This window comes from Xiphias gladius, chromosome 16 (genome assembly GCF_016859285.1).
Source record: "Xiphias gladius isolate SHS-SW01 ecotype Sanya breed wild chromosome 16, ASM1685928v1, whole genome shotgun sequence".
NCBI lineage: Eukaryota > Metazoa > Chordata > Actinopteri > Istiophoriformes > Xiphiidae > Xiphias > Xiphias gladius.
In genome coordinates, this window is record NC_053415.1 from 3,966,493 (window position 1) to 3,991,852 (window position 25,360).

Below are 25,360 nucleotides of genomic sequence, written 5' to 3' on the forward strand. Positions count from 1 at the left end.
ACATTTACACAATGACAGCAAACAAGTCAAATCTTAACTTAATAAATAGTGAAGTTTTGTAACTATGTCCCATCCAATCTAAACACTCAATCTCATTTATATGTTTAAATGCACTGCACTTCTAAACAATGCATTTTGAGTTGAATCAAACAGCTGTGCCACCCAGAATTTGGCAAGAGCAGACTGACATTTTCCAGTGAGCACCCATTATGCCATGAGGTACTTAAATAAGCATTAATGATCTAAACATGTACTTGTGTATTTCCTGATATGTGTATAAACACAAACCACTGGCTTTGGTTTGGCTTGGCTTGCCAGACTCATGTCTCCTTAAAAGGAAGTAGCAGCTCTGTGTGTGTTGGCTTCCTCTTGATGACATCATTACATGCACAGCCCATGCAGATTGTTATCACAAACTCCTTCCTGTTTATTCACCACAGCTGAGTTTTTTTTCCAAAACTTAGGGAACAGTGGAAGGTGGGGCTTGGTGAGAATTGAATGCAGGTATTACAAATTATCAAAGCATGGGGTGTCAGGGTGTAGTTTGTAAACTTGGGGTTTCAGCCACTGGCGAAAGATGGACAGTGATTCTGTTGTTCTGGCTTCAGTGGAAAGCTCATTCCACTCAGAGTGGGTCCTCAGAGTGACAGTATGGTCAATTTCATGGAGGCAGAAGAGCGCAATGGTGGGGCAAAAATGTAGGGTTTGACCATGACTTGGAGGTAGGAAGGAGGAGTTCTCACTGCCCTGCAGGCCAGCACCGGAGTGTCCCACCAAATTAGCTCTGGTTCTTGAACCAGTTCTTTTCCAGATTCTTTGAACCATGGTGCTATCTGGAGAACCAGCCCACGTTTCCACCAATTTTGAGCAGAACCATTGTAATCAAGGATGTGTCGTCAATGGAGAGCGTTGCAAAATGCACAGTGGAATGAACAGTATCAGGAAGTAAAAGTATTAGCAAGAAGGCAGATTGCATTGATCACCTGCATGCTTTTGTTCTGTTATTACAGATATTTGTTTTTATCCAAAAAACAAGCATGGACCAACCACTGATGATAACAAGACATAGAAGACTATTATGTGTAGGACAAATGCTCTCTTTCCAACCTGTAAAATATGTAAAGCTCGCTGATGTCGTCATGGTTCACACTTCAGGTCTATGAAAACCTGGTATTTTTTGGTTCCAGATGGGGGAAAAAATGTTCAGTTTCCGAACCAGTTTATTTCAGGTCGAAATGCACATAATGGTTTAAAATAAGGGGTGCGAATCAGAACAGAACCCGTTCCATGTTAGTGGAAAAGGGAAAAGAGTGCAAGCTGCTCCATGGAGCCTGCGTAGTGGGTGAAGATGAAGGGTGGTATGGGAAAAGACCCTTTTCTATTAAGATTTAGCAATCGCTGGAATGCAAAATCAGTTCTTTTTGAAGTCAAGACCTGTTACTATCTCCCTTTACCAACTCTGTCTGTGTGCCCATGAGCAAGACATGTAACCCTTCCCTATTTCGGTGTCACTGACCAGAGGCAAAGAGTAAGCAGTGCTCATATGAATGTGCATGACTCCATGAAAGTAGCATGGAGAAATAAATAATCTTTTGGAAATAAACATGTCACAAAAATGCCTTTCTGAAACTAATCATCTGTTATTCACTGCACTAAAAGAGCTACATTGTGCAACTTCCTGTTAGGTCCTGCTTACTCCCATCACGCTTCTGTAGCAGTGAGAGTTGCAACATTAAACTGTTGTTGCCTGAAGCACCATGTTCAGGCTACAAGAAGTTTCTAATTACATCCACAAAGAAAAACAAGGGACAGTGTATAACAGTGAATATCCAACTGGAAACGTGTGGGTAACATAAACCAAAATATCTCAAATGATGGTCATATTGTATAGAACATTACAGCTCCTTGAAAAGAACAGTCCCACGTCGTGTGTGTTGATTTGATGGCTGATGGTTTCCTATTTCCCATAATTTACTGTCTTGATTGGAAAAAAATTCATTTGTTTTCAGTGCAGAGTATTAGGCCACTTGGTAAGTCCATGTTTGCATTTCAGGAGAATCTTAAAGTTTGGGAAAAACTTTAAGGTATGGCTTCCCTGGTTGCATCGCATTTCTTCACTGTTAAAACCCCAGCTGCCTCCGTTATGTCTGAAGCACATCATTTTACTTGCACAGTTGCTAACCATTTTGTTTGCAGAACTGAGAGCTTTACAGCTGTTCCATGTGTTTGTGGTGCAGCCTGAGCTCAACATGCACGACTGTGTGAGTGGAGGTAGGCAGGAGGACAGCAGCAGGAGTTCCTTAGGCAGTTAAAGGCATTTCATGAGCGTGCAAGGCTGGGATGAATCTGCATTCATCTGCATGGATCTTTGTAAGGCTACAAACTTTTACATTTGCTACCTCCTTTATAATACATATCTTATAAACATAAACAGTATTTGGAGAAAGGGGAAGGGTTCTCAAATATTAGAAGGTAGCGTAATATTGACCTAATACAATGAAAATTCACATAACCATACACAAAGGATATAAAAATGCAAAAACCATCTAAAAGTAGGAGCACAGGCCAGTGCTTTTTGATATACAGCGTCACTTTGGAAAGGATCAGTAAGACATGATGGTTTACCATTATTAAAAATATGACCTGTAACTCATATATCTTCCCTTCCTTTGTGTTTTAACAACTTGGCACTACGTTCCAGAAATGCATAACCATACTGAAAATGAACAATATGTCATTAAAATTTGCTACTATAATATGGGTAAATATAGACTGAATGCCAAAGTTATTGAGGGGAAAAATGTCCCCCTCACTTTTCAAAATCCTGTTGTTGTTCCTCTCCCTTTATTGTTCATGTCAATGTTTTTTAGTAAAATCTCAGTAAACTTTGTCCTCTGACTGTCCACTTACTATATTCCAGATGAGAAAAGAGAGGAGTTGATAAAATATTTTGATATGGTCATCTCAGTCGCCTTCAGCTATTACGTGTATGCTCAAAGCAATTAAATTAACAAGCAGTTGTGAGTGTCACAGCAGACATTTAGCTAACATTTTGCCCTAACTTATTGCTAGAGTTTGTTGGGGCTAAATGTAGACTGAAGGGAAGACCTGCAGACACTACTTAGGGCTGGAAAAAGTACTTCATCACCTGTACATGTTGTTCGAATGTAAAAAATATACTGTATTTAGTTTTAGCTACAGCTAAAAAGAAGGTAGATTTGAACATCAGTCAAAGGCAAGGCAGTAAACCACATGGCTCTTTGTAGTAACAATGGCATTATTAGTCTGTCAAGAAAACTAAACATTTCAGCCAGGGTTAGTGCATTAGGCTAACATTGCATTTTTTCCATCTTTTTTTGTTTATTTGATATACTTCCATTATTATGAAAAGCACAGTAGCCAGTTACATCATAATTTCTTATTTGCTAGATTGATTTAAATATAACTAACTTGATTTTTTTTTTTTTTTTTCAAAAAGGTGTTTGTGTTTTATATGTTTTTTTTTTTTGTGTCCACCACACAATTGAAAGCAAAACTGTGCTGTTTGATTTATCTCACACCAGTAGCCTTTTTCAGGTAGTCTGTTCTTGAGTGACTTGAATCTTCCTGTAACTGAAAAGGAATAATACTGTAAAAGGTTGGCACCTATTTATTGTCTTCTGTGTTTTACATTGTAGGACATCAATTTTTGTCCATGGTTTTTGCTGACATACAGTGAATTCACAAAGTATTCAGACCCCTTCACTATTTTCACATTTTGTTATGATGCCATCTTATGCTAAACTAATTTAAATTCATTTTTCCCTCATCAATCTACAGTCAATACCCTATTATGGCAAAGCAAAAACAGAATTTTAGATTTTTTTGAAAATTCATGAAAAAGGAAAAACTAAAATCACATTGACATTAGTATTCAGACCATTTACTCAGTACTTAGTTGAAGCACCTTTGGCAGCGATTACAGCCTCGAGTCTTCTGGGGTATGACGCAATAAGCTTTGCAAACCTGGATTTGGGGATTTTCTACCATTCTTCTCTGCAGATCCTCTCAAGCTCTATCAGGTTGGATGGGGATAGTTGGTGGACAGCTATTTTCAGGTCTCTCCAGAGATGTTCGACGGGGTTCAAGCCAGGGCTCTGGCTGGGCCACTCAAGGACATTCACAGAGATGTCTCTAAGCCACTCATGTGGCTCTGTACTTGGGGTCATTGTCCTATTGGACCAGTCTCCCGGGCCTTGCCACTGAAAAACACCCCCACATCATGATGCTACCTCCACCACGCTTCAACGTTGGGATGGTATTGGGCATGTGATGAGCGGTGCCTGGTCTTCTCCAGACATGACGCTTAGAATTGAGGCCAAACAGTTAAATCTTGGTTTCATAAGACCAGAGAATCTTGTGTCTCACAGTCTGAGAGTCCATTAGGTGCTTGTTTGCAAACTTCAAGCAGGCTTTCATGTCTTTCACTGAGAGGCTTCCATCTGGCACCCTGCCATAAAGCCCAGATCGATGGAGTGTTGCAGTGATGGTTGTCCATCTGGAAGTTTCTGCCCTCTCCACACAGGATCTCTGGAGCTCAGCCAGAGTGACCATCAGGTTTTTGGCCCTTCTCTACGATTGCTAAGCTTGGCCGGGCGGCCAGCTCTAGGAAGAGACCTGGTTTTTCCAAACTTCTTCCACTGAAGAATAATGGAGGCCACTGTGCTCCTCAGAACGTTAAATGCAGCAGAATTTTCTTGTAGCCTTCCCCAGATCTGTGCCTCAACACAATCCTGTCTCTGACCTCTGCAGGCGGTTCCTCCAACCTCATGGCTTGGGTTTTCTCTTATATGCAATTCCAGCTGTGAGACCTCATGTAGACAGGTATGTGCCTGGTGGACTACAGGTGGACTCCACTTGAGGTGTAGAAAAATCTAAAAAAAAAATGAGCAAGAGAAATAGGAGGCACCTGAGCTAAATTTCAAGTATAACAGAAAAGGGGCTGAATACTTATGACGATGTAATATTTCAGTTTTTCCTTTTCAATAAAGTTGCAGAAATTGCCATAATGGGGTATTGAGTGTAGATTGATGAGGGGGGAAATTAATTTAAATGATTTTAGCATACAACTGCAACATAACAAAATGTATAAAAAGTAAAGGCGTCTGGATACTTTCTGAATGCACTGTATATTGATATATTGTATAGTCTTTGGCTGAGTTTGGAATGCATTAAGACTAATATTATCAGCTGACACTTTAATAAGCAAATTAAATGATATGACAAAACAATTTTAAGCAGCATCTAGGTGATATAAAAGGTATTGCAAAGAGGAACAAAAATTTTTTTTTTTCCCCCAGTCAGTCATCATCACCCTTGAATAGATGATAAGCAAAGTGTGTGTGTGAATGCACTAAACAGTCCCACCTCAATTTAAACCCAGTCAAACCCCCAGTTGGTTAAGAGTTTTTTTTTTTTTTGCTTTCTTTGTCCACCCTGTCACTCATAGTCATTAAAATACCTGTCCATTTTAGTTACTGTAGGCTGGCATTCAGGGCATGGGAAATAAGTTCACTGGAGACAGTCAGTCCAGGCGGGCATTTACTTCTGGTGGCACTTGAAGACTCGGTGCCCTTAGAGGTTGTCAGTAGACACAAGGGATCAGCTTGACAGAAGCCAGATACAGCTGTCCTCTGCAGTCACCTCAGTATGTTGCATTAACAATGTAGGGTTGTGAAGTGCAATTTTAAAACCATTATGTGTATGATTAAAGCATCTTTCAAATAATTCTGATGACATAAAGTTTTGTATGCAGAAAGTGGGAAATTTTCAAATTCCTCTAGTGGTTTTTAACAATGACCATTTTGGAAGAAAGCACAACCTTTTACAATTTTGTAATGTAAAATAAAATGTGACATTTCATTTTGGCTTCATCACATAGCTCTTGCTTGACAAAATTGTAAATCAGGAATGGGAGGAAGGAGAACATACACTATGTTACATAATCCACCTTTATACAATATAGCTGAAATAAACCTTCCCTTACACTCTTACATTTTTTTTCTACCTGTGTCAACATGTAAACCATTTCAAAGGTTATGTCCAAGTGATGAATCTTGAGCCTCGATTTTTGTAATGAACTAGCTCATTTGCTCTCTGGAGAACATTCACCCCATTGAAACTGATGAATTAGAACAGTTTTGATAGAACCCAAGTCCATGTAGGTCATTATAAATAGCTGTAAAGGAGGAGGAAAAGAGATACGTGATTCTGTCTTTTGGCCTAGTTAGGTGCATCTTTTTAGCAAGAGGCACCTACTATATACATTCATTCATATACAATGTGTGTGGAAATGCAGATGATCCAGGATTCCACTCATTTATGTTGGCTGACATCATGGTGTATTTTGATAACTGCAAAAAGAATTTAATGTATTGTAAGCTCCACACTAAAAGTTCTTGAAGTTACATTTGTAGTTAGCCTGTTTTTTTGTTTTTTTTTAAATGGTCTGCAGTTAAATGACTGTTACACTAGGGGAATTTTCAAGCATACACAGCAGCCCCGCCCAGTAAAATGGAAGGCAGTAATGTGTAAATGATGAAATCATTCACACCTCTTAGTTTGGAGAGGGTTTTGGCTGCTAAATTTACACATTTAGTATTGAAATTACAAGTGCAGATACAGACAGTTTACATACTGGAAGGAATACAACCCTGTATGTATAGGAAACAGGAATGTCTTTTTTCAAATGACTTCTTCTTTTCAAATGAAAATTATTGCATTCCCACAATTCAGAGTGTCAAGTAAGTTGTTGTTCACAGGAAAATCTAATTGACATGATATGATTGTGTTCATGTCCTGGCACTTCATGTATTGTATTGCGGTGCATTGTATGTGGTACTGTATATCCAGCCCATCTGACAACTAAATTAAAAACAGCCAAAAGCAGATAATTTCCGCCTCAGACTGATTTGTAATGTTTTATGTCTGTAAAAAGTCTATTTTTGATCTTGCCCCTAATTTGAATGAAGTATGTATACTCCATTTTGTATATTTAATGAAAAGTAGTGACAATAACAAGCTGAGTAAAAGCTCTCAACCCCTAAGCTTGTTGTTAGATGGAGTAAGTGTGTACTAGTGTTCCATCCTCAGAGCAAAGTGGCCATATTAATGGAGGTTTTCAAGAGCTGTATTTATGTTGCTGGAGGGCAAAAGTCTGATGTCATGTTACTCCTCTGACACTGCAACTTTGTCACCTCTAGGGTCATGGAAGATAAAATGTGGTTTAAGTGGGAGATATTGTACACGTACACGTACACTTAAGTGTAGATGCATCAGCACAGGCACAGTATTTGTGACTTAAGTTAAAATAATTAATTATTTTTGTGTTTTTATATAATCTTGACAACGATGGCTTTTTTAAGCTGTGTCGTGGTACCTATTCATGCACATTATAAGCATGATGTTCCTAGTACACACAGTTTACTGCAGGGTAAAAGGTATCTCTACTGATGCAGCAACAATTCTGGTGTTCGAACATTTTAGGCAACTATTGCTCATTTCTCCACCCCTGGGACATCTTAACAGCAGATTCAGGCAGATGGATATTACTTAAATCATTGTGCAACCTTCTTAGCTCTTACCCTCAATCCTGCAACGATAACGTACAGAGAAACTACACACTAAATCTTGTGTGTATGGAACCCTCGCTGCAAATTACCTCTATTGTTTGAAAGGTTCGGGTCTGTTGCACTTCTGACCACACCCATCATTACAGTTGGGTGTGGTCAGGTGTGGTTTGTTGAACTTATGACCACACCAATCTATGATGTAGCATTGCAAAGTCCTGCATGGTGAAGTGCCGTACTTCACAGGATGCAGACAAAGCAAGCAGCAACCACTACTTGACGTGCAAGTGAGGGGTTGTGCTATATCATATTGTTCATGATAATACAGGTATAAATCCTTTTTGTGGTAAAATGTCTAATATCCTGATATTAACAATATTCTTACATGTATTTACAAGAGCCTTAGTGATTTATGACATTGATACCAATAGAGCTAGACTGGGGGCCGGGCCGATATATTGGCTGGTATTAGCTTATTGCAGCTACTGTATATCGGTATCAGTGTATATGTCAGTCAGTAAGTAACAAGAAATTGTAAAATACCCTGCTCAGTATGGATATTGGTTGAAATTCTTTAAGAAATAATATTCCAAGGGATCCCCATCAAGATTGTTTATATTGTGTAAAATAAAAAAAAAAAAAAATATATATATATATATATATATATATGAGACACACACACAATTGGCTGATATATTGTTATCTAACTTAGATATTTGTGTAATAAATTCACAAATATTTATTAGTGTCTGCCTCATAAATTCAATATTGGTTAGACCAGAGATACCAAAATCAGTATTAAGTAGTTAAAAAAAAAAATCTTACCTCTGACATATCTTTGCATTTTTGTACTGTAGCTTCTTGTTACCTGTAACCCAGCATGTACATACAGTGATACTGCTGCTGATTCCACTCCAAGGTCTTCGTTGAGGCGGTGGTGCTGTCTAACTGTAATGCATTTATGATAAGTATTTCTAAAATGAGGGTATGAGTTAATATTCATAAATATCTTTGTGGCAAAAAATATGTTGCATTGTCTTGAGAAATCTTTTAGGGCGTATCACTGTTATTTGATTTTTAACCTGGGTGTAGTTGTTCTTCCAGTGTGAAAATTAAATGTGAAAATGTGGACCAACTGACATCCAGATTTATAAAGGGCAGACAACCCGGATAGAGAAATGCAGATATATTATTTCTGTCACTTTATTTTATTCTCCCTGGGCAAGAGTTTGAAGAAGTAAAAAAGCAAAAAGAGAGTTAAATGCCAATGTCAAGCTGGCGTACCTTTTTGAAAACATTCATCTGGTTAGTGTTCTGGAGATACAGCGGATTTATTTAGTTTCTGGAACAGAGCATGTTTTACTTTTTCTTTTAAAATAAAGTGAATGTAAACAAGGTTAACGGAGTCATGAACTGAAGTTGCTTCATAGTCTGTGTGAGAACATGCTTTCCTTTGAAACCGACTCTTTTCTTTGTCTGTGTTTTCCTGTTGCTCGATCATGATGACTGACATTGGGGATGCATTAGAGTGATGGTAGGAGGGATTACAGTGACCCCACCTAGAGGCGGACATGCTGCAATCACATAGTGTCTTACACAAAGTTAGAGGAAGGAAATGCTTACACACACTGTAAGGCACACACATACAGTACTCGCTCTGAGAGAGATCCTTTTAAGGAAAAGGCCCTGCTCTTGCCCGAGTGTTGAGTGGAGGAAAGGTAGTGCCCTCAGATACAGACATATAAATACATACGCGCATTTACACTGTTGTGACTGAGTGTCTGAAGATTCTCACTAGATTGTATACTTCTAAATACAATTCAGCAGATGTATTCAGAGTTTAAAGGACATGTGATACTCTGTGTTTATAGACACTGTTTAAACACTGGTAATCCAGTCTAGTGTGACATCCTTCAGTGTAAGGTCTTTGAAGACTGAAAATGACCACCTGTGATACTAATCTTTGCGTAACTGAATTTTAGGAGCATTATTTTGGTAATCTGTACAACACTGCACCTTTCAATGAAGGATCCATTTATTCTTTGTGATTTGACAGCTGGCAATTTTACATCTGGTGCATTTACCTCCCCAACAATGTGTCACAAATTTCACATCTCATGAGAACTCTGTCGAGGAACTGGTTCTCTGCTCACACACTTGTTCAGCATTTATAGATGTTTAGGCATGTGCCATTTGAGTCCGAGTAAATCGGCTGTTGTCTCACTTCTCTTTTTCTATTTTCTTTCTCTCTGTGTTTCTATTTCTTTCTTTATCCTCCCCTCAGGCCGAGGCCAGGCTGGCAGCAAAGAGGGCAGCCAGGGCAGAAGCCAGAGAGATCCGCATGAAGGAGCTGGAGAGACAACAGAAAGAGGTATATAAGTCAAAATACAATACACAATACAAAACCATGAAATAAGAGACACCTCATGGCTAACTATCACGGGAATCACTGCCCACGGAGTAGCCTGTCATATGTTGGTTTGATCAAAAGAGACATTTTGAAGAGAGTTTATCTGTGTATCTCTTAATATCTGGGCGAGTTTCTGTTGGTCTAAACGCCCAAACCATCGAAACAGCTCAACATTGGTGGATTTCTTCGTAATTATGAAACATTATTACATTCAACTAGGTGACATACTATTCTATGAAGATTAGTAATACATAACCCTAAATATCAAGAGGGTTTCAGCAGTCTTGTTTGTGCTCGAAAATTAGACCTACAGCATTTCCTGTCAATATTAACTTACGCTGTTATGCTGCAACTGTTTCATCTTGTGGGTCATAGTTCAGGGGTGTAAACAGAGTGCTATAACTGCATCACTGATCATTACAGTCAAGTTGGTGTTCATAATAAGTGCAAAAAAGTAAGTAAATAAAGAGAAACACATTGTGTACAGATTAATTCAGGATCAACTTATAAAACGTCCACCTCCTGATAATCAGTTCTGTACAAAAATGTCACTACTAATCTATCCAGATCATGTGAATTTAACTTAAAAACCTGTTGCTGCAAAAATCTTATTAATACAAAAATCCAAATGAACAGACTGATTTATTCTTAGAGGCCAAGTTAACATGGAATTTCTTTTTTAAAATTATGCAGAAAAAGATCTGGAAGATACAGATACAGTATTAGTCTACAAAAAACATTTCCAGTAATACACTGGAAAGTAGAAGTAGAAGTAAGTACAATCTTCTAATCTCTTGGTCATACATTTTTCTTTGCTTAGAAAATATTAAGTATCAAGTAAAAGTGAGGTTAAATCATCAGTAAATGTGGATATTTTTTACAGTGTAGGTTGCTGCTGTGAGGATTAGCACACAGTCAGCAAAAGCAATGAGTAGAAAGTCCTTACAGAGGCTTTTTAATTACTCTTCAAGAAGGGTTTGAACCTTTGCCAGTTAAGCTCAGGCTAAATTGCTGAAAATCTTCACTTACACTTTATTTAGAACTCTTCTCAAACTGACAAGGTTCTGGAGATGTAAGACCATAGCACACTGTAACACCTGCTACTGTATGTTTTTTTTAACCTAAAATTTTCAGCAGATCTTCTAAACCAAAATATGATTATAAATATAAGTATGGTATGAGTAGGTATTTACTTTCTGTTATCTGTTTTTGATTATAGACTATGGACAACCAATTGGTCAGTTGGTTTTATCATGGTTCTTTTTGCATAACCCTGTCTCTTTGGGTAATTATAAACAGTACATAGTATAGCTGTATTACTCATATTTGCTCCTCTAGTTGGCCAACATAGTTGATATCTGAAGGCCTCTGACTGGATGATTCCCTTCAGATTTATTTTTCAGAGTTACTAGGTCTTAATCAGAAGGGCCTGCTGTCTTTAAGCAGTGGAAAATAGGTATTAAGCGTTTTGTTTTTTGTTTTTTTAAATTTAGAATAAATAAAATATTAAGTCCCTATTTACCAATAGGTAGTGCAACTGTTATACATCAAGGTATACTGGGATAATCAGCATTCTAGCTGCATTCAGTTATTTGGCAATCAAAGCACAGGTGGTGAGCCCAAACAACAAAAATCTACATGTGCACACAGTCATACGCACTGCATTAACAGTCATTGTTAAGCTGAGTCTGGTCTGTGTGTGTGTGTGTGTGTGTGTGTGTGTGTGTGTGTGTGTGTGTGTGTGTGTGTGTGTGTGTGTGTGTGTGTGTGTGTGTGTGTGTGTGTGTGTGTGTGTGTGTGTGTGTGTGTGTGTGTGTGTGTGTGTGTGTGTGTGTGTGTGTGTGTGTGTGTGTGTGTGTGTGTGTGTGTGTGTGTGTCTTAAACCCTTTAGCCGAGTTCTAAAGTAGCTTAGCAAGTTGCACTCCTTGGTCCGGGCTCCAGTGGAGCGGTTGTTGTTGCTGCTGCACTGCTGTTGACATGAGCGATGGGGCACTGCGCTCACAGCCACCTTTGGGACTTTTGGATGTTTTCTTGCACACTGAAGATAGAACTTAAAGGTGGATTATTGGATTTATAGCAGCTAACAAGAAGTGTGGGTTGCCACTCTTTTTTTGAGCTGAAATCTCAGCACTGCGTCCCGCTGTGATTTGCATTCATGACTGGCCGTGGTCTTACCTGGTGACTGCCAGAGGATGCGACCTTTCCTGGTACCCTGAGGGCAGCAGGACGGCTGGGCGTAGGCTGGCAGGGAGGGGGCTGTGGGCTGCCCTCACCGGGCACCCAGGAACCCCTCCAATCAAGAAGGGGAGCTTGGTGAGTTGAATGGAAAGGTGGCAAACATGTAAGCTGATTGTGCAACTCATTTGTGCTTATGACGGTGCCTGGCTCCTTTGCTAATTGGGTGTCCAGACATGTAATGAGAGATAAGTACTAAACAAGAGACCTCCAGTCAGTTATTAATCTGTAATGGACTGTTCATTGATCATTTTTGTGCCACATTATGCTCCGGTACATCTTAATTTTGACAATTTACAGTAGGCAGAGATTAAAGTTGCTATGTATCTGTCTGTGCTAACTATTAAGGCACAAGGTGTGTTTCATTGTCCTTCTGGTAATGGTACAATAGGGATATTTTATGGGAATAATATGAAATTTATGAATTACATTATTCTTCTATTTGTCACATAGTTACGCATCCCTGCACTGCTAACAGTTGTAATGTATCAGAGCTTTCTGGCATTCCCTGCCATTTATGGCGTGATATTTTTTTAATAAGTCCGACCTCCACAACTCAATGTCACCCTCTTGGAAGTGGGCATGACTTTGTTTTCATGAGTAGAAAAGACAAATGCAGCTCAATCTTTGAGTCTGCTGCAGTAAGTGTTAATCAGTGTGGGGACATGACCTTTCATCTCGACTGAACCTATAAATTAAGAGCGGTGCATTAGCTGTCTCCCATTGATTATCTAGGAGTGCTGCTGTTACTGAAGTGATGAAGTGGACAAAGAGGTCAGCTGCAAAACGATTTCTGAATGCCAGAATCCCAAAGCAGGAAATCTGTATATTGGGCAACCATACAAGGAGACTGTGGCAGTAAATCTGGATTAAAGTACTGGACCGATGAGATGGAAAGTGCAACAGTAAGGGTGGGGTGTGTTTTAGTGTTTGTTGTATGTGGTCAATGGAGGTATTGGAAAAAACTCCAAAAGGCATGAGCTATGAAAGGCACTTTAATTTTAAAGCAACTGTGTTTGTTATTCTATCAAAAAGGCTATCAACCACCACTTCTGTCACTGTGATTCTTTTCAGCTTTATTTGCCATTTGAGACAAACAGAACTCTATTTTATTTATTATGCATTATGATGGCCTTGGCTTAGAGGTACTGAGATAGTTTTGCTAGCTTTTACGGCAGGATTTTTAATTTTTGCATTAATAGGTCAATCACAAAGACAAGAATTATGATACTGCAGCAGATTTAATTCATTTACTTCAACTTTGGCAGGTGAATGACAGAATTGTTCACCTTATTCTTTTGTGTTTTAAAATTTCTTTAGTCTATATTTATCAAATTATATAAATCACAAAATAGTAGACACATCGACAGTCATCTTTTCTATCTATTAACATTTACATCAGTAAGAAGAACAAAGCATGAAGGAAGATTTCAGAAGTTGTTGAGATCTCTGAGGTTTAAAGATTTAAAGATTTAAAGTGTATCAGCAAAGAACATGACAAATAACAGTCCATATAAAATAAATGTAGCCTAGGGTAATTGTTTTATATATTTATCACAATTAACTTAAACTACTGTAATTTGCTATAATTTGTGCACTTCCTCAAACATTCCACATTTTATACAGCAACGCCCACAAGTGACAGCAAGCAAACCAGCCACAAGAGACAGCTACTTGGGGTCTTACTGGCACACAGTGATAAAGTCACAGACCTGCCTGGGTTTGAATCCTATCAAACCTCAGACTGAACTGTTGTAGGGAAGTTGACAGAAATGAGCAGATAAAGGGAACAGCAGTCTGAGATTATTGGATTTAAGTATCCCTGCTCAAGTTTACTGCCAATATTGATGGGGAAAACTATACAGAAAGTTTCCTAAGATACCTTTTGAATGCAGAAAAATGTGTATAAATTAATGCACAAGTTTAATTTGAAATTTAGCATAATGATTTAGCCATGAAAGAATCATAAATTTGGATTAGAGTATTTCACTCATCATAAGTGTGCTATAGCTTTGAAGGGGTGAACTCAAGTGGAGTCTCTGGTTGCTTGGTGACGACAAGGCGCCCAACCAGGAAATACTCCAACACATAACCCCCTGTAAAACAAATACCTCTCACTTTCATACTTTGTTTTTTGTTGGGATTAAACAGTTATATGATATGTTAATTAGAGAGCTTTAGAGGTGCTGGTAGGCCAGTATTTACCTTTGGACAGAGACAGACTAGCTATTTAACCCCGTTTCCAGTCTTTATGCTACGCTACGATAAGCAGCTGCCGGCTGTAGCTTTATTTTTACTGCACAGAAATGAGATTCATATGCATTTTCTCATCCAACTCTCAGCAAGCAAACAAGTAAATATATTTTCCAAAATGTCAAACTGTTCCTTTAATCTGCAATAAAGAGGAATACTAGACTTATTGTGCTTAATAATCACCTTTTAATGTGATCTGTCAGGCTCCTCTTGATCTGACAGAGGGCAGTAGTTTGTCACATATCTAAGTAGTCATGGGAACATAGACTTGAAAGTGCCACCGCAGTACTGCCACTGCTACCAACCTTAAGGAACCATGGGAAAATGCCTGGTAACAAAGTCTCATAGGTCTTTAAATCTCCAGTGAACTTGTGTTCTTGGGTCTTTTACTAATGGTCCTGCCGTGCAGGGGGGTACTTCACATTCCTGAGTGCCTCTACTGTATTTTCTGCATGTCTCTCTTTGACTACAGCTGACTTTTCAATGGCACATAATTTCATATCTTTCTACATCACATCTCGTTTTTGAGGCTGATTTATTTTCTCCTGTTTTCATGTTTGACATCTTCCAATCTTTTTCTTTTACTCCTCATCGGTGTTGGTGTATAGATCTTTCAGGTGCAGAAGGTAGGCCTCCTCTTCTTCTTTTCCACCTCAGATAGTATTTGATTTAAGCTTGGTTATGTAATAATCCTGGGCATGTGCTTCAAATTTCAAAGGAAAATAATGGAAATCTTTTACCTGTGTTCTATTTTCTGAACTGATTTTTCTTGCCCTCATCTCCTGTCTCTTCTTAGAAGTATTATGGCTTGAACACCAAATTCGATGACCGTGTGGACAGCAGATGGGGAGATATTGAACAATGGATGGTACAGTTTCTATGCTGTGATGACAAGACTTAAAACAAACCTTTCATGCACTAAATACTATACATACATTTCTTTGCCTCTGTACATATTTTATATCTGTTTGGAGATTTTTATAGCGTGCCGTGCCTGCTTTTGAATTCCAGATCATTCCTGTTAAGCCTTTTTAGAAAATAACAGATTATAATGAATTAAAGCTTGGCCATTAATGATAATCCACTTATCGAAAGGAGCAGCCCATTTGGCTTTGAATCAGCATGACCATCTGCCCCACTGGTGTGAGACTGCATGGGATTTACTGTGTTGAATTTACCACTTTAATCACTTTAATTACATGGTTTGAATCATAACAGTGGTTCAAACAAAACGGTAAGGATACTTAGTGTGTGTGACTACTTTGACTAACCATGGTGTGTTTTTGACTAAAATAATTGACTTAAATTGTAAGAGGTGATGAGATTTTTTTACAGTTTGAGGTGACAACAGTTTTTGAGGTTGGAAAGTGTTGCCATGTTGTTGTAGCTAACTGTGCATGTTAGAGGTTTGTTGGCTGGATTAGTGGTTGAATGTGATGGTTTTTAAGAACATGCATGGCTGATTCTGTGAGAGAGTGTCCTTTACATCAAACTTAGGGAAAAAAAGTTGTCTAGACTTTTCAGTACCTTCGTACAATAATGTGCTTTATGCAAAAAATGATTCAAATGAACCAAAGAGCAGGTGATGTGTACCGGTGCTTGCTCAAGTGCAATTCACCTCAAACTGTTTTACTTCATGTGGTGTTGAGTCTTGTGCGCCAAAGTCTACATACTAGGGATGGAGTTCGATAGAATTTTATCAAATCTGAATCCAAATCTTAAACTTAAGAAATTATGGAATGTAATTATTAAATAATCTTTTCAGGTAGTTTGTTTGGTGGGGAATGAAAACATCTCTTAGTTAAAAAATGTGTATTGTTTTTGTTTCAATAAGTATCGTACCTAAACCACAGAGATTCCAATGTGCTGAAAGGGTGCAGGGCTTTCAACACAAATTTATTCACTGCTCTGTGACATTCATGAACCGTGTCCTGACTAATTTTTCCTTTTTGTTGCACAAGTGTGCTGCAGTTACATAAGCTCTGGAAGCTTAAGTAAAAACAACACTGTGGAAATAATAATTTTACTTTATCATTCAGCAAATATCACCAAAATAAATAAGTTTTTTTTTTTTTTCATGCAAAACGCACTTAACATTATCTGACATTGTTATTACACTGTTACAGGTCACAAAATCTGATGGGGCACAGAATATTGTGTAACACCGGTGGTAGGCTAAGGCGGAGCACTCATCCTTCTCAACTTATCAAAAACTTCTCAAGGTGTTATTCTAACATGATGGGCAATAGATAAACATTTAAGCAAGGGATGTTGTCCCACCCCCTTTGTGTAGTACCCTCCCACAAATATTGCATTTCATAGTTGTTTGACTTTGAAGTGTATCCACACTTTGGAATGTTTAAGTTGAGGCGACTGCCATGTTCAGTTAGTCAGTCTGGTTAACAACTGTGTCGCTGAGTTATATACGTCACCAGTTTTTTATTCTTTGCAGACACCTGTAGTGTCTGTGCTATTGGAACCCATCCCACAAACGTACATGTGGTCTCGCCTAATATTACACCTCATTTTACTTGACATCAGACTTTCTTGGCCAAAATCATCACAGTATATCACAATATCATGATCCTAAAAGGAAATGAGAACAATCTGATTTTCAGTGATTTTCAAAAACAATTTTTTGCCTTGAATGTAAAAATGCAACTCTCTGGACTGGCCACTAATGGATCGGAGTTAAGACTGACCTCAAAAGTCATTCTGTACCACAAGAGACAGTGATCTTCCTCATCCATCTGCTTCATTGATCTTTGACATCTCTCTCCTCCTTCACACTCTTCATCCCCTCTCTTTTTCATCTTTACCCTTCCCTCCCTCCCTCCCCTCATCCAGGAGGACAGTGAGAGATACTCACGTTCTTCACAGATACACATGGTTTGTAGCTTGCCCTCTGTTTCCATCTTGTCATGCTTTTCCTCTGTATTGTAATCTGCCTTCAATTACTTGGAAAAAGACAACCTGGAGCAACTAATTATCCTATTTTAGCATCAGGTTGGTAAATTCAGCAGAGTGGTATCATAACAAAACATATAGTAAACGAAATATATATATTTAATTATCAAATAGTGGCTGTTATTTGGCTGTTAGTGGCCTTAACCACTAATGTTCCGTTTTATTTCTTCATATTAGTAAGAGGTCTTTTTGATTTCTAATGTGATCTTGGTTTAATTTGCTCTTCATGGTATTTGCTGTTCATATAACTCAAAATGTCCTCCATGTTCACCTGTTGTCTTCAGAAATTCAGGATAATCTATATTTACACAACACTAATTCCATCAGTGCAACATAAGTGAAGTTATTTTATGCAAAAAATTAGTAAGAACTGTTGAGTTTCATTGACATTACCCTTACATCGATTGGGGGGAAAAAACCTCAAAGTAGAAATGATTGAAATTAAAAATTAATACAAAAAGTATTTTTGTTGAAGGGAAACAATTAAACTGCTCAGTTTACTACTGTATATTCTGATACATATTTATCTATATAATACAGGAATTAGGAGGCTAACAGACTGAGACATTCTTTGAATATTGGCTTTTATTTAAGAATGTACGAATTACAAAGTACTTAAAGAAATCATAATTGCAATCGTAAATAATGACAGTAATTTTGAGATGGTTTTTTTTTTCATTCCATAAAGATCTTTTTGACCTTAAGTACATGATCTCAGGTGAAACAATGGTCACAAAGAGTAGAAACACTGTTTAGGATACTTCCTGTCATAATCCACCTTTCCATGTCATTGGTGACGTACATCATACATGCGTGTGTCTAGCCTTAAAGCCCTAATCATCCATTTCAATCTCTTGCTCTCTCACACAGCTCTCAGACGACGATGAGCGGATGTCAGTGGGAAGCCGGGGAAGTGTCAGGGTCAGTATCTTTCAAACAGCACATGCAGTAAAAAACCCAAACCTCTCTTTAAACTTTTTTTTCCTTTCAGTCATTATCAAGTACCATTGCTTTTTGATTCACAAAGAATGGACCTTGTCCTCTTATACCTTTGGTGATGTGGAGGTAGTGTGTCTGTCCTTGATAACTTAACAAGGTACTGTCAGTGTGGATGGCACTTGTTGGTGATGATGTTGTGTTTTTTGCACAGTCGGATCTTGATGCAATTGGAGCTTATGGCGGAGGGGTAAGGGCTGAAATTCTTGAAACATAGACCGTGGATTAGTTTTTAACCCCTCTACTTGCAGGTTTGTAGTGAATGGATTGTTTTTTGACTAACAGTTGATTTTGGTAGTAATAGGAATCACATTATACATTTACCTCTTTAATACAAAGCATGCTTGTGTGTTGATTTTTTTTTTTTTTTTTTTTTTTTTTGTTTAACGTATGAATTAAATGGATTTTAGGAGTAAAACCCGTATTGAGTTTTATATTCTGTCCACATTTTGCGAGATGCATGTGAATCATAGTTTTTCTGGTTTATAATTTTATTTTTTGTGATTGTAAAGGGACATTGATAAGGCGTTTTGTTGACTTTGTAGACACTTGAATTGTTGCAGTATGTGGGAACAATACATGAATGTAGTCAGTTTCATGTGATTCTATCAAGAGATTATGTTCTGTCATATTTATTTACTTTTTTGCTGTTTTGAAGGAACACTGCTTACCTTGGAGTCAGTTAGATTTGATTTTGACGAAAAGAACACTGTGTTAGTTATCTTCCTCCAACCAAAACAGTCAGTACTATTTTAGGCTCTGTTATGTCTCTAAATCTTAAGTGCTGTTTTTTCTGTGCTCCGTGATTATGGAAAAATTCTTTATACTTATCATTTTGATGGGTGTTGAATATTTGGCTCAGTCAGTTTATCTGCAGAATCAGTTAGTTTTGTCTTATTAATTACATGTTAAGACACTGTTATATTAAGTATGCATTTCACCAGTGGCTGGCCAGTACCACGGTCTTTTACCAGTAGTACTGGTCAATGTGAAGAGTCCATTGTGCATGTGTTATATGTGGCCTGAGTTTTCCTAGTAATAAGTGTGGCATTCTGGTTTTGGGGTGAGAACAGATTTGTCGAGATAACGTGTTTTCACCCCTATTGGTTTTCCCTCTCTTTCTACCCTCTAAGGGCTCCTCACATAAGAAGTCAAAGAAAAAGAAGAAACATAAGCACAAAGACAAAGATGTATGTAAAAGCTCAAACTGCACAAATGACCTTCACAGAAGTGGCATCAGTGTTTTCTCACTCGTGTTCTTTATTCACAGAGGAACGGCTATGATGATGATTACAGTGTCATATCGAGCAGGGTTAGTAACCGTGTGTTGAACTGATTGTACAGACATCTGTATGATGTCAGTTGTAAAATAAGGAAAGTTTTTTGTTAACTGCATGATTCCTCCTGGAGAAGGAAAGTTACACAGAAGCTGCATCCCATCACTCATGACTCTCTCCTCTCCCTCATGCTGTCAGAGCTCAAGACTCAGTGATGAAAGCAGAGTGTCTCGCTCCTCTCGGCTAGACCTAACGGTGTGTGTTGGCCCCCTCTGATCCATACTACTGAACAGCTGTATGCTCATTCTTTAAAATAAATATATAGCTTTACTGTGTTTGGTGAACCACATACAACTACTTTATATGTCAAGGGCAAATGGGTCTGTTGACACCAAAGTACAGACTGGAATTTTTGTTTGAAAAATCTCATTGATATGAGGCAAACTGCAGTGAGTGGACCCGAAAAACCACAGTTTTTGGTATGAAATCTAGTTGCCTGGCAACTTTGATGGGTTGTGTGATCGTGGCCAGGCTGAAACAGGATATCACATGTTGAGATCTTTAAGAAATATTAGGCAGAGAGGAAAATTATCCTTTTTCCTTTGTCTGTTCTGCTGCTGTCATACTGAAAGTGTTTAACCAAACCAAGGATTTGTTAGTTTTCCATTACACCCAGTATTGATTTATTAGTTTCCAAACTAATAGATAGAGTCAAGACGGTAAGTATTTGGACAGTTACACATTTTTTTGTTTTTCAGGTTCTGATTTTCAGCACATTCAAGTTGAGGTAAAATAATAGATACTACATTAAAAAACCAAGTCTCAGTTTTAATTTAAGTATGTTTACATCATTATAGAAAGAACTGTGTGGGGGATATAGCCTTTTTAATATCTAGTGCCCAAAGATCAAGGGTTCAGAATTAATGGATAGATACACTTGAAGTCAAACAAAATCATAATATTTAATATTTTGGTGGAAAATCCTTTGCAGTCAATGACTGCCTTATGACTTTGATCCACAGACATCAGCAGGTGCTTTGTATCTTCCCTAGTGATGCTCTCTCAGAGCTTCACTGCAGCGTCCTTCAGCTCTTGCTGATGTCATGGGGTCTCTCTGCCTTTAGTCTGGTCTTCATCAAGTGGACTGCTGCTCAGTCGGGCTGAGATCAGGTGACTGACTCAGCCAGTCAAAGATATTCCACCTCTTCACCCTGAAAAGCTCTGTGGTTGCTTTGGCCGTATGTTTAGGATCGCTGTCCTGCTGAAGGATGAAATGTCGTCCAATGAGTTTTATGCATTTGACCTAAACTGAGCTCACAGAATGCTCCTGTATATCTCTGCATTCATCCTATTGCTTCCACAAGCAGTGAAATCATCAAATAAATGCATGTGTGCCAGTTCCATTGGAGCCCTACATGCCCAAACCATAGCAGAACCTCTGCCATGTTTGACAGATGAGGTGGTGACTTTGAGTCATGAGTGTTTCCTGTTTTCTCAAACAGTTTCCTCTTTCCATAATTTTGTTAGAGGTTGATTTTAGTCCATAGAACTTTGTTCTCCCCCAGTTTCCTGTTGTGTGTTTTTGTGAACTGCAGCCTGGCCTTTCTGTTTTTGAGGTTTACCAGGGGTAAACCTTATCTTGTGGTGAATCCTCTGAGGCTCTGGTCATCAAGTCTCCTCATGATTGTTTGCAAGGAAATGTGTCCGCCTGCATCCTGGGGAGCGTTTATGACATGCTGCTTTTTCTTTTAGAAAGTACCCAACTTTTGATTTTGCAAACCAACAGAAATGAGTAACTGTCCAAATACTTATGGTCTGGACTATGCATATCAATATAACAGTAAGTGATGTGTCATTAAGTTGAACTTAGTAATATTGAAATACAGCTGTGTGCTGTCAGAGTGATGTGGTGAATTTAGTTTTTGTGGTGGTCTGATGTTGTTACCTGTGCTCCCCAACTCTCAGAGCTCCAGACTGAGTGATGACAGCCGAGTGTCTCGTGCCTCCAGATTAGACCTGCAGCCGGTGGGGGGCTCTGCACTGCAGACTGTTTCTTGTTTTTTTTTCTCATAACACTAATGGCCTGTGGTGTGCACTTCTCTTAATCTCTGAAGTTGTAATCATTAATAAACTAAGTTCCAATATCAACTTTTATAGCTTTTTAATTGAGGCATTTGGTGGTTTCTAATCAAAGTCTTCTGTATCATACTAAAGAATACATGTATGTGCGTGTATTGTGTTTGTTCTGTGTTGAATTTTACAAAATTTCTTTTCTTTCTGCTGACACAGTAGAGCCAGTACAGTGACATATTTTTAAATTACTTTGCGCTGACATCTGAATCTCTTTATGCAGCAGTGTTAACTTTGTCAGTTTACACATTTTGGAAAAGGCACTTATTGCCTGGTTGTTTTTTTATGTATTAAAAGCAAGCTACACTCATGACTTCCAGAAATTAATAACTGTGCACCATGTGACTTTTCCTGGGAAGGACCCACAAAAGTTTGGTTATAGGTTCAAATGGTACAAAAGTGGAAATGTGTTCATTTTACAGTGTCATGGAGTATTAGTTTAATTGGTTTGTGCATGTGTGTGTGTTTGTGATTTGCTCCACATATCTAGAGAAAGTTTGATTTACACTAAAATGCTTCTCACTCACTGCTGCACAATTCCATAGTACGAATTCATTCCTAACAGGTGCAAGTTACACTTTTGGTGGAAAGTTGGGGGACTTTCTAAAAATTATGTTTTGAACTTCCTCTCCCATTTCTTCCATTCCCATCTCACTCTTTCTTTTGGCTCATTACCCTTGCCTCCTCCTCCTCTCCTCATTTCAGACTTCTTACGCTTCCTCTGATTTGTACAGTCTCAATGGTCTGTCCACCTCAAGAAACTCAGGTTCAACTTTCAATGGTTACCAGGTCTGTATACAGACAAATGCCAGACAGACACACACACATAAATATTTGGAGGAAAAAACACTTGACAAAGCTTTCCTGCTACTCTGTAGCTTGGCCTTAACCACTGGCCCTCTTTGGTGGGGACAAAAGAAGAGAGAATTTAAAGTATTTAAGTTAAATCTCTTCATTCACCTGCTGTCTTCTCTTATGCAAACATTCCTTCTTCCAACTTCATCCCATTTTGCAGTTCTACAGGTCACTCAATCAGATCACCCAGCAGCTCTATAATAGGGTTGGTTCCATTCATTTCCAGCTTACCTTTTTCCCACTATAACTTCCACTCAGTGATAACTGACACATATAATTATTAATTCACATCAGTGTTCTTCTCAAAAATGAGTTTGCCTCAAGAGCAAAGGATTTGATGGTCAAGTCAAGGACTTCCAGTTAAATGCTTAATCACTTTTAAATTCACTCAGCATTGACATGAGTCACTGCACACCACTGTAAATTTAAGTTTTAAATGAAGCCACTTTCAGGCACTGAAGGTAGGCTGTCAGTTTTTTTCACAGTTGAGAAGAAGTGCATGTAATAAAATGTGCATCAGAGAAATGTCATCGTCTTTTCACACTGCTGAAGCATGGGCATACTGCTTATACTGTATGTGTGTGACATGTCACATGTGCAGAGCTCCTTATATGAAGACAGTCTCTGCAGCGGATCACGGCGAGTCACTGGATCCAGCTGCCATGTAAGATTTTGTAGGGAAATAAATATTCTGTTTTGTTGGTTTGACACACCTGAGAGTGACCTTGTTAAGTGTGAACAATGCTTTTTTTTGTGAAATAACTAAATTAGGGTGTGACTAACAGAAGTTTGAGATTGTTTTGTTACATTAGTAGGACCTTCCCTGAATTTTGAGTGACTTGACTGAGTGATTTTTGCTGCTGCATGGGAAATGCTTCAAGTCTGTGGTTTGATCTAATTCTATTTCAAAACAAAGTGTAATTTCTGTAAGTTGTTTAAGTAGGGTTGGAATCTAGATGTACATTATGCACTAAGCTAATAGTGATTTACATTCCGAATTGTAGTATCGCTTATCTCCTCATGATGTTTGCTACCAGTAGTATTAGTCTAAGTATGTGCATTCTTGTTTGTGCGTTACTCGACATATATACAGAAACATAACATTGTGTTTTCTCTGCAGCCTTTAGAGTTCACTAGTTATCGCCGTTCCAGCTCCAGAGCTTCCAGCAGGGCCAGTTCAGCCCGTGCCAGCCCAGTGGTGAGCCCTCACTCCCCAGACATAGTGCGACCTACTCTGGGGTTTAAAATGGATCAGCCCATTGGTTATGTTTGCGCAGTAGAAAATGATGAGGCTACATGATGCTTGGTTACCACATAAATCTCTGACTTAACTTAACAGTCATCATGCACTTACACTACAACATTTAGCTTATGATTCAGTGTTTGACATTAGAAGAATTTAATACTTAATTACACCATGTTCATTCTGGGTGGTAGAGTGACTCAGAGTTGGCATGCTTTGCAGAATTTGAATTTGTGAAAACATAATTTGTTCTGTGTGTAGATTCAAGCAGGTATTTCCTGGTGGACCTGTATAGCACAGTGGACAAAACAACTCACTCAGTTTAAAAAAATCACATTAATGCCTGAAGTGTTACTATGAAAGTTAAGTGCACAGACTGTGTATGTGTCAGTAATCCAGTTCACTGGGTTTTGGAAGAGCCACAGTACAGTTGCTGATTGAAGCCATCTGTCACAAGGCTGTAGCAGCAAAGTCTGCTTTAGTTGAGGCTTGTTAGTCACAAAAATGCTCACAAAATACATTCTTTTTGGATATAGTCACCAGTCTAAGAAACAGTGGGCTACGTCAGAATACACAAATCTTGTACTAAATCTTGTATCACTACTATTTCAAAAGTGACTGCTGGATGACATCAGCAATTGACAAGGAATCCCCATAACTCAGAACCGTGATAAATTAACTACTCCCATCCATTCTTGTGAATGGACAGCAAAATCCATTTATTAACGTTTTAGTGCTGGCCTTTTTATTTCACAAATAACTAGTGCAGTTAGATTTTTTTTTGTGTGTGTTGGCTGGTATGATGGCTCATAATGGCTCTTCAAAAAACAAAAAGAAAATTTGAGGTATCGAGTGAATTAGATTTAAGGGTAAAGCTGAATGACCTTTTAGTCCTTTTGAGCACTAGTGATGGTTTCTAAATAATTCTCTACTGTCTCATGTCAGCGTATGCTTTTTTTTTCAACATGATTTTCTAACTGGCTGGTGCTTCTGAAAGTGTTGACCTCCTCGTAAGTGTTTGTTTTGGTTCTTTGTTGTTCTGTTTTGCCCCCTGGTGGCTGACGTAGGACAACTGCGGCTCTGTTGCCAGTTTTTTGAGGAGTGCAGCCAATAGCAGGGGCCTCTCTCGGGACCTGGACGATGTTACTATTCCTGACTTTTCAGATGTGAGTCGGTTTGCACCTGCAGAAGGCAGAGACTGTGGTGTGAGCTGAATTACTGCTTGGTTGCTTTTTTGCCAGCCATCCTTCCTTTTTGTTCACTTTGTGTGGTGACTGTGGAGATTACCAGGTTGTCTTGTGACAGGAATGTTTTTATGTGTGCGGTGGGGAGCAAAAATTGGGGATGGCGTGGTGCTTCAAGTGTTTAACACATGATCTGTTATTGA

The 25,360-nt window shown here is 38.5% G+C and overlaps 1 protein-coding gene across 12 annotated transcripts in view; it reads left to right on the forward strand.

Annotated features, from left to right (window-relative positions):
* Nucleotides 1-25,360, forward strand: part of lrrfip1a (leucine rich repeat (in FLII) interacting protein 1a) — a 48,843-nt gene that overhangs the window by 9,013 nt on the left and 14,470 nt on the right. For 3 of the 12 annotated variants that reach the window (XM_040148390.1, XM_040148389.1, XM_040148388.1), the window contains exon 3: nt 9,892-9,978. In XM_040148390.1, coding sequence (XP_040004324.1) covers nt 9,892-9,978 — 87 coding nt within the window. Of the gene's footprint in view, nt 1-9,891; nt 9,979-15,113; nt 15,132-15,301; nt 15,374-17,352; nt 17,395-18,342; nt 18,394-18,622; nt 18,659-19,601; nt 19,659-19,738; nt 19,781-19,943; nt 20,001-21,710; nt 21,771-22,580; nt 22,665-22,890; nt 22,936-23,331; nt 23,395-23,850; nt 23,929-25,040; nt 25,140-25,360 lie in introns of all 12 variants that reach the window. The other 9 variants (XM_040148391.1, XM_040148393.1, XM_040148382.1 and 6 more) reach the window with 9 other exon arrangements.